The 9,827-nt window shown below is 48.6% G+C and overlaps 1 protein-coding gene across 2 annotated transcripts in view; it reads left to right on the top strand.

Moving 5' to 3' along the window:
- Positions 1-7,761, top strand: part of MRPL48 (mitochondrial ribosomal protein L48) — a 9,078-nt gene extending 1,317 nt beyond the window's left edge. The window contains exons 2-8 of one of the 2 annotated variants that reach the window (XM_085311222.1): positions 93-145; positions 698-735; positions 1,728-1,813; positions 2,557-2,729; positions 4,633-4,735; positions 5,705-5,794; positions 7,510-7,761. In XM_085311222.1, the coding sequence (XP_085167348.1) occupies positions 93-145; positions 698-735; positions 1,728-1,813; positions 2,557-2,729; positions 4,633-4,735; positions 5,705-5,794; positions 7,510-7,584 (618 nt within the window). In that variant the 3' untranslated portion in view covers positions 7,585-7,761. Of the gene's footprint in view, positions 1-92; positions 146-697; positions 736-1,727; positions 1,814-2,556; positions 2,730-4,632; positions 4,736-5,163; positions 5,218-5,704; positions 5,795-7,509 lie in introns of those variants that run through there. The other variant, XM_085311223.1, reaches the window with a different exon arrangement.
- Positions 7,762-9,827: the final 2,066 nt, after the last annotated feature.

Below are 9,827 nucleotides of genomic sequence, written 5' to 3'. Positions count from 1 at the left end.
GCGCTGTTTCGGAGGTGCCTTCGGGGAGCGCCAGCCGCAGCTGCCGGCGCGTTTGCCCTCGCGTTTCCCTGCTGACCGGGGGTTCCTTGCAGGCGCTGTGTCTGAAGAAGGAAACCTTGCTGAAGCAGGCGTTTGCGCTCAGCCGGTGAGTAGTATGAAATCAAACCTGATAAATAAAGCGCAGTGCAAGGCATTAAAAACCCTTGGTCGACTCTACAGGCTGTGCCAGAAAACATATGTGATAAAGAYTGCTTTTTGCCAAGGAAAATCTTTTAACTCTGGAGGGAAGACTTTCAGTGGGTGCCTAGAAACTGAAAGGCCTGTAGGAGGTGAAGAAGAGAACTAAAGGTGTTAGCAGCTTCTTGCTGGGCAGCCCTCATAGCAAAGACAGAATTAGGTGGTAAAAAAAGAGGGAGGAAGTAAYGCCTTTTAAAGTTTTGGGGCAGAGTAGAGGGTAGCTTCTTCAAAAAGACTGTTCTGTTTCTTCATCTTTTATTTGATGTCCCTGAAGCCCTTATCCTGGACCAGCGAGAAGGTATGGTGTGTGCCTTGTTTTGTTGGCTGCAAACTTATAATCTGATACGTGTCCGAGGGTATCTGGGAATATGAGTCTTCACTCAAGGACATTGCTTAGACAGGTCGTGTTTCCATAGGTGGGTGAAATAGCGGGTTTTAACTACTGACTTGTTTCCTGTAGAGCGGCGACGCCCCAGGAAAGCTGTCTGTGTGCTGCAGGTAAGAYTTCTTGGATTGTTAATTCATTGCAAGATTAAACTTCTCTTACCTGAAACAAATATTTCACGTTTGAGTGTTTGTGTCGCCTTTTGAGATTCTTGGGGCTGGTTGGGGATAACCTGGGCTGGTGCCATCCCACTTCTACCAGTACCTTTGTTSTGGCCTTTTCCTCCATTTCTTACTATTCTGTTCTTGGCTAACCGGATGCTCCTAGGCATGTTACGCTGTAGAGCAGTTTCAGCCAGACACTATTCCCGTTATTACTGTCCAGGAACTGACTTACACCCACGTGAGGTCCCACTTTAACATTTATTGAGCTGGTGGAGTCTGCTACAGCAATTTAAAATAGAATTTGATTTTGATGTGGAGGCAAAGTGTAACTGAGTACCTCAGATCCTTGGAGTTCAGCTTCTCTTTGCTGTTCTGAGCTTCGCTTATTAAAGTGAAGGCTGTTCAGGGTTTCATTTTACCTTGGAGAAGGAAGTATAAATAAAAGCTGATACCGTTTTGATTTGGTTTCCTAGCACAAGAATATTTGAGCAGGGCTGGATTTAAAATTAAGTGGGGCTCAGATCCATTGTAATACCATCACTGCCATCGCATGAAAGGAGACAGATGTAACATTTCATTAGTATCCTCACTGCCCACTGGCGCTGACAGGTCTGTCTTTGGTTGTTTGTTTGCCTGAGAATTCACCTGGGAAATGAGTCACCTTCGATCTCTTCCTCCCCTATTTGTTGCTTGCTGTAAGCTGCTGTGAGCTGTAATGGGCTTGCAGTGATACACAGGCTGTCTAAGTGGGACAGAGACCTCCTACAGCCTTGGCATGTCTTCGCCCTCTGTGGAAGAGCAAAGGACAAACTCTTACGCCCCTGCCCTGCCTACCCTTATCCACCTGGATTTTTGGCACTCACCACAGCCGCAGCTGTTTGTCAAAGGAAGGGATGCCCACCATTTGGCTGGAAACATGTTTGCTCTGCTTTCGTTTTAAGGTGATGCACTTGTGAGTTGCCACAGACACTACAGAGCCCGTCCTACACATGGCATTGGGAAGTTTAAATATCTGCTCCCAAAGGAGGTAGGCATAAGAACTCCCCTACGTTTACTCACTTTCAATTGATTGATCTATTTAAAATGCTGGTACCGTTATTTCAACAGCTGATGAAGCACATTAAGAAGGAATTCCAGCAGAGGAGCAGGTTTACTGCTACTTTTCTCATCAGAGACAGTTGCATCTCATGAAATCTCCGCTGACAGCACATAGATGCCTTCTTGTGTGCTCTACATTGTTTAAACTTATAAGTAATTTAGGAGGGACAACTCTTCCTAATGTTGAATTTAACAACCTAACTGCAAGTTATTGCTGAATATTGTGAGCAGTCTTACTTGCCTTTAAACATTTTACATTCCCTGAAATTTGGAAAGAAGACAGTATTTGAGGAATGAGGAAACAATAACTCATCTTGACAGCTGCCTTGAAGGCAGGAACTACAATAAAGGCAGTTTGTTTTCTACTGGTTGGTTTCTTCTGGAAGAAATCAATCATGGTGTGCATGTATTTTCTGTGTGTCTTCAGTGGTGCTGCCATCCAAGAACTTGAGCTGCTGTATTTCAGAACATCTGTTAAGATAATGTCATCCCAGCTCCATAGTCAGGGAAAATGAGCACAGGGGGGCTATGATTTTTTTTTAACATAGTCAACAAACCGTTCTCAGAAGAGAGTACCCTAACCACTAGCAGAGCCTTCTGTGTTGAGCAAGAGTTAATGTTTATTATTTCTATTTCAAGCTGTATCCAAACCAGATCTGTCTTTTAATACAGGCTCCAAAGAAGAGAAAGGATAGAATACAGATGAAAGAGATCAATGTTGGGACTGAATATGAGTATGGAGACGTCAACATTCAGATGACTTCCTATGATATGTGTCTCGTGGAGCATTTTGCTGGATATGTGCATAAACTCTGCAACCGACTCTCCGTTAGGGTCAATGAAAGGTATAAAGAGCATGACTCTGTGTGTGTCGTCCCCTGCAGCTGCAGTGCATTAGGCCACGGGAGGCTCGTAGCGGGCGATCCTTGCGGACCAGGACACTATACAGTCTTGTGCTAGATACACGCACGTAGATCTGAMTCTTTCGCCGTCTACCTGGTGTTCCCTTCTTATCTGTCTTGTTTGTCTGTACAGTTTGGGGAACTTATTTAGGTAAGGCTGAAATAGGATTAAGACACTGAATGAATAAGTCTCAGGGAAAATATAGCTGTTATTTTTCATCCCTTTGGGAAAATTGCATAAACCTGTGGGTGCTGAGCCTAGAAATGCAGGCATGAGTGTTGTTGAGTTTTCCCACTGTTTTTTCTTTCTGTCGTTTCATCCAGGCTCTTTCCTCTGTTTGCATGTTGTGGAGCAGGCAGGGGTTACCATACTGACTAGCTTGAGCGAGCTCAGGAAACCGCTGCAGTGAAGACTGTGGGAGAGTGACGTGCACCTCTAGTTTAGTTGTAGGTGCTTTAGTAGAGGGTGCCTCAGTTGCACACGAGATCTCTGAAGCAGGTGTATCCCCGTAGCAGCTTTGCGGGTTTGRATGAGTTTGAGGAACGTGGTAGAGCTCGTTGGTTCCTGCACTGCACCCGAGGAGCTGTAGTCACTGGGAGAAACACTATATTGCTGTACTAAAGTAAACAGTTAAAGGTCTGAAATTACCCAAATTACCTGAAATGTGTATCGTTATACCTCTGAGTATAAACACTGATTCCTGCTTCAAGCTTATTAAACCTATCGAAAAATCATTTTCTTTATATCTATCCACCTTGCTGAACTGTCAGCTTTGGATCTGAAATCCTGTGTCCGTAGATCAGTAGCATCTAGTCCCTCTCTGTGACATCTTTTGCACTAAACAGCACTAAAAGCTGTGACACGTCAGTGCCTTTGTAGGAGTCTGTTTCGGGAAGGGTACCCAGTGACACTCAGAGATCATAACGCTGTCAACTGTGATGAACTTGAAAGCACTCACAGAGAAATCCTGCAGCCTGAGACTATTTCTAGCGCTTTAAAGGTAAAGCATTATTACCCTGCGTCGTACTTGTGCCCTCTGAGGTTGGGCTTGGTGTGCAAAGTTCAGCGCGTACAAAAGGTACAGTTTGTTCTCCAAGAGAAAAACGGATCAAGCAAAACGTAAGAGAAGGGAGTATTTTTGTCCCTCTCTGCAGATATAAAACTGAAGCAGGTAGAGGTTGCATGGTTTGCCCAAAATTGCGCAGGAACTCTGTAGCAGACACGGGTAGCAAACCTGAATGCAGGGAGCGTCCCGTGTCTCGACCCTAAAATTGTCCTCTTGCGCAGGCAGAGGGCAGTGTCAGTGGTGCAGGTAGTAGCACGTAGTCTGTTGTTATTGATACTGTGAAAATCAGATGGGGAGGCTGAGGTCTGGGCGTTAAGATGGATAAAAAGGAGAACAGACCTAGTGCATGATCTTGCACCTGTTAAATTCACGTAGGTGGAAATAACGTCTTCTGAGTGGTGTGTTGCTTCGCTGCCTTTCTGACCAGTGGGAAGGGTGTAACTGCTGCTGGGGATAAATAGGCTAATACAAAATAAGTCATCAGTTTTGCTTTCCAGCTCTCCTTCAACAATAAAGAAATTAAAGTTCTTAGGCTGGTACTTATAGCTGAAAGAAGTCTTYGCTGGCAGTAGTGCTGCCAACTCTTCCCTTATCTCTTTCCAGTAAAACACCCGGCTTCTGCCAGTGCTTGATTTGCAAGATACATTGTTTGCATAATTAATTCCTCATGAAAACTTAATCTCYTTCCACATTCTCTGCTGTTGGAAGTTGATTCATTCCTGTAAAGTAGTGCAAATCTATCCTCCCTGTCCTGAATAYTTGACCTATGGTTCCTGCAGCTATGCGATGCCCACCAAGACCAATGAAGTGCTGTTCTTGGAAGAGCGAGGTTCCAAAATGCAGCTGGATGCGGTCCTTACTACCCATCAGAGGGTTGTCCAGGTATGAGTGGGCGTTTGCTGATCGTGCTGCTGCTCCTGTGGAGCACTTCATATTTCAGGCTCTCAAAACCCATTAGCAATAGGAGTTAAGTCCCTTGATCAAACAGAAGGCATAATTGTGTGTAAATTGACTCTCAAAAAGGTAATTAGATTTCTTGCTAAAGGTTACTCACCAAGTAGAAGACACAGAGATGGGATTCCTGGCTTCTCAATTTCAGCTGTAAGATTTATTACCCTTTGTATCTAGTATTCTGCATAAAATACGTAGAAAAGTCATGTTTAAAGATGAATGAATGCACAAACCTGACCAAAATTAGAAATACCGTCAGCATCATGACCAATTTCAAAAGTGCCCAAGTAGCCATCGAGGTAAATAGGTATTGCTCCTAAGTGAGAAACTTCCTAAGAAGTTTCTTTTCGTCTTGATAGTGTTTCCGCTTGCTGTATGCTGAACCCCTGTGGAGTTAGGCTTTAGACCCCCAGGTAGATATTTTTAACTGGAGAGAGTTAAAGTGAGATTAACATGGGAGTTTGCAGGTTTTCCACGACAGCTTCTGCAGTAGCGTCTCACCTAAATTAAAGATCTTAATGCATGATTAAAGCTTTTTACATGTACTTCCTGCATTGTGCAACGCGGAAGAAGGGCAAGAGATGTATTTTTACTGAGCGGGAGAGCAGCGGTGGCTGCGTACGGCAGAACCTGCCGCGGTGGAAGCCGTCACGCGGGCAGAGGGGACGGTGCGGGCAGGGGCAGGGGGCACGGTGCTCGCGGAGGAGAGGCAAACCGCGAGCTTTGGGCTGTGCTGTGTGCGGGAGGGGTGCGCGCTGACGTCGGGAGTGCTTCTCTAATGAAGTGATTGACTGCCGCGGGCTCGTACTGACGTGGTCTCTCTTCCTGCACCATTAGTGTAACGAGTCTGTTTTATAGCTGGGGTGTTCTGCTCCTGCAGTACTTTATTTCTGCTTTCAGATCAGTGGTTTGAGCTCGACATTTGCTCCGATACTCTTGGAAGTTATTCAGAGTAATCAGCCTGAAGGGGTCCATCTGTTAGTGAAAGAGGTACGTTTAATTTTACCAATGCAGAAAAAAGATTTTTAAAAAAAGCAAGCAAGCAGTTACTGTGTATGAGATGGATTTGCTTTGAAATTGCAGACCTCGTCCCAAGACTGCCAGTGTCTACTGTTGATTTACAGATACCCAGTGTCTCCCAGAACTGGGCCTCACTTAGTCTGAAAAAAAAACAACAAAAAAAAAACCCAATACTGGTAATGCGTTTTGTTTTGTTTTCCATTTGGAAATGGAAGTAAGTCAGGCCACAGAAGGTGCATTCCCAGCCAATTCCATAGATCTCTAAGAGATGGCAGGCTGCAAGCTGCTTTCCTTTGCTCCTGCAGATTTCTTGTAGCTCAGGTGAGAATACTTTCCTTTAGCAGTGCTCCAGAGCCTCTTTTCTGGGAATCACCAGAAACTTCATGGAGTAGCTGACAGTAAAGCTAAGACTCAGACCCCAAATCCTGGGTCCTGCTCTCATGGAATTTGCTCTGGGAGGGGTTATGCTTGTCTTCTGCAGAACCTCTTACCACTTTCCAGAGCACTGAGGACTTCAGGACAGAGCTTTGCTCCTTGGCTGGAGCTTTTACTAGGCTGGGGATAAGAAGATATTTAAACCCTTGTTGTTCTACGTTCAGACAAAACAGTCCCAGGAGCCCTGTTTATTCAAGGACTAACAGATTTTGCAGCTGGAAGATACATTGAATTCAAATATGAAAACACCGTTGGCTTCTTAGTGGCCTTTGAAGAATGTTTAGTTATCTCTAACGCTGCAAAATCAGGGAGAATATAGGAGAAGGTCTCCTGAGTCCAGTAATCTTCTCTGCTTTGGTCACGGTGCTGTCTCTCTGCCTTAGGGCTGCCATTTCTTTTTTAATTTTGCCTGATGGCTCTCCTCTCTGGAGGGAGAACTGTGACATTGTGCCATCTGCAAAGTCACTGCAGTCCGATGGATGCAGGAAGCCCGAGAGAGAGACCCAAGCTGGTTTCATAAGACTGGCAATGCAGAAGAGAGGTTAAGGCTTCGGGACGCTCTTCAGAAGTTCTGGAGAGAAAGTGGCAGCTCTCCTCGAGAAAGTAGGTACTATGTGATAGGCAGTGGCAGAGCTGGYGATGTCTGGTTGACTCTTTTAGCATATTGCAACGTTCCCTCTTCCGAGATGTAACCTCTCGCTTGGAAAAAAAAAAATATAGGTTGGTTTGATAGCTGCACATAATATATGTTTAACGGCTGGCACTGGTTTTCTCCTTRCTATGTAATTTTTGCATCAAAAGTAGCTCATAATCGCTAAGCTGGTGGCTCCCTCGGCAGAACGGCAGCGGCTAGCTGGGCAAAGCGGCAGGCTGCAAGGCGGACTGAGAGCAGCCCGYGCCCGGGCGGCGACCGAGCGTGCCCACGACGGCAGTTTCTGCTCGCGGCTGGAAGCAGTCTGCCYGCCGTGCTTACTGCTCCTGGGAAGCTGCTTGTGTTGGAGGCTGGCTGCAAGAGAGAGGGGGCTCGGGCCTCTATCACCTTGTCAGATGCCTTTGAGATTCTAGCTGGCAGTGGCTTCCTGCTCCCCGGCAAGTCCCAGGCTTCCCACTCCCTGGGTTCAGTGGACATTTAAGTCTGATGTTTTTCGCTCTTCGGTGGCTTTCTTTGGGAGAGCGTTAGTCTTTCTCCTGATCTGGAAAAACACTCGAGGGGAATTTTGATTCATTTATTTTTTTTTCTCTCTCCACAGCACACAGAAACAGATTTCAAGATCCGATTAAAGGCTCGACCAGAACTTGAAGAGCTGCTAGCACAGATGAACTGAGATGAGGAAGAATTATCCGTCCATTTCAGAGCCATGCCTGGGAAACGGAAGCTTCTCCTGCGTGGCTGCGTGAGCCTCCAGGAAGTGACTGTGAGCACTGTACTTACAAGTTTGTGGCTTGGAAGAAATTTGCACTGTCATCGGGCATCTTCTTTTAATAAAAGACAAATGCGTGTGCTTGGCTGGTTTGTAGTCTGAGGGAAGAGGGGTCCGCAGTGGAATGTGGTTCTGCTTGTTYCAGTTCTTCCTCTTTGTTTCTGCTTGTTTTGCCTTTGGTACGTGAGGATTTCTGCAAGCTGCAGTCTGCAGAAATCTCTGCAGGTTCATAATGCTTAACCTGTGCTGTTTGCGTAGGCGAAACTCCGCTGAAGGCTAGAATTGGAGGCCGAAGAGCCAGATGTGGCTCTTGGAAGGAGCTGAGTCTGATAGAAGAGGGAGTAAACACCGTCGTGCAGCAGGCAGTGAAGGCTCCTGACAGAGGAAGGGTCTGTTGCCTTTTGCCAGTCTGAAAAAGGGGGTTGCCAGGATTTTTTTGAGCAACCTCTTTCCTCCCAGACTGCAGCTGCGGTAAGAGCAGGCGTCTCCCGGATGCCCTGTTTCACCCCAGCTTCTCCGAGATGCTGCTGATGTTGAAGCGACTGCGCTGCCCTCTGCGCGTTATTCTCGCAGAGCTGCTTAGATCAGAGCTTTGGCAACGTGAACGGAGCCCTCGGAGCCCTCGGAGGGTTGAGGACAACTGTCCCCAGGCAGCCGAACAGTCCCTGCTTAACAGGGAAACGGCGCGGGGGCCGGCGGCGGGAGGGCTGGAGCCGCTCGCCGGGCTGCGTACGCAGAGTGGCTCCCTGACCTGCCTTCCCTTAACTTCTGCCTGTCAAGGCAAAAAGGATAAACCTTCCCCCGGATCCCTTCAGTCGATCTACTTCGTGCAGCAGCCATTTGAAAAGGAGAAAACTGCCGTGCTTTCACGGGGCAGCTCTGAGGAGAGCAAAGGGCCTTGGGGAATGCCCTGAGACGGTGCCGGAGACCAATGCTCCTCAAATACTGGTTTTATGCAACGCGGAGTCTTCCCGCTTGTAGGAGAGGACACGCACCGGTCCTTGCCACTGACGCGAGCGTAGAGTTAGGCCAGGGTTTGGGATGAGTCAGAACCGAGATTTCCAAAAATTCCTGCACGGACGATGAGGCGATGGGCACGGCCTGTGCTGGTGATGCCGCCGGCTCGCCAGCTGGGTGTGGGTGGCACTACGTGGTGTCCTGCTGAGACGTGCCAAGGCTGTCGTCAGCGAGAACCAGCCCGATCCGATTTACCGGGGGATTTGTTTTTTTTGTTTTTTTTTTTTTTTTTTCCTGAGCATTTTGCAGGGAACAACAGAGATCCGAGCCGTCCCGTGGAGAATCAGGCCGCTTGCGCTGCGCCGAGGGCCGCGGGGCCGAGGAAGCCCCCCGTCTCCTCACCTCCAGCCGCTCGCTCCCCTCTTGCGAAAACGCAGAGGCTGCAGGAGCTGCAGCAGCACGTTTCGCTTGGGTGGTTTCGGGCGCGTGCTGCGTGGCTGAACGCTTGAGGGACCTCTGGGGACCACCTAGTCCAAGCCCCCCTCCCCTCCMCTCAAGCAGGGTCACCTAGAGCACGTCGCACGGGACAACCGAGCCGACCGGGTCACGGCACCTGGGTTTTTTTTGCTCCTATCTTCACGTTTCAAATTCTGAAGCCCAGTGCGTAAAGCTTTTTAATTTAAGCTAAAGCTGAGATGGTTCCGCATCACCCCTCCTTTTCCTAAGTCTGCTACGATCGAGTCTGAGCCCTGGTTTGATGGGTGCTAGTAGGAGATCAGGTAACGGAGGGGGTTTGGCCACGCGCTGATAACCTCGGCCGCGAGGTCCCGCGGGGGGCTCCCCCGTGGCCCGGCTTTGCCGGCGGGAACCCAAACCGTCTGCGTGGTCCAGGCTGCGGTTCCCGCAAGCAAATCCCCCCCCCCAGCTCCCGCTTCAGTGCCGGACCCTGCGCTCAGACCTTCTCCTTACCCTCTGCGAGAGGAGGCGCAGCAGGAACCGGACGGCGGCAAAGCGGACGGGGGCGGTGGAGGGGCTGGGGCGTCCGCGGGGCGACGGGGGGGGGCTGGAGGGTCTCCATCCCTTCCCGAACCGAGCAAGGAAGCACAAGCTCGGCGCCGGGCTSGGGGAAAGCCAGGAAGGGCCGGGCTTTGGGGCAGCCCCTCTCGGTTCCTCGTTAGACCCAGCCGCCG

The sequence above is a fragment of the Rhea americana genome, unplaced genomic scaffold (assembly GCF_003343005.1).
Source record: "Rhea americana isolate MKP2758 unplaced genomic scaffold, rheAme1 scaffold_335, whole genome shotgun sequence".
NCBI lineage: Eukaryota > Metazoa > Chordata > Aves > Rheiformes > Rheidae > Rhea > Rhea americana.
This window is presented reverse-complemented; position numbering and strand designations above follow the sequence as displayed.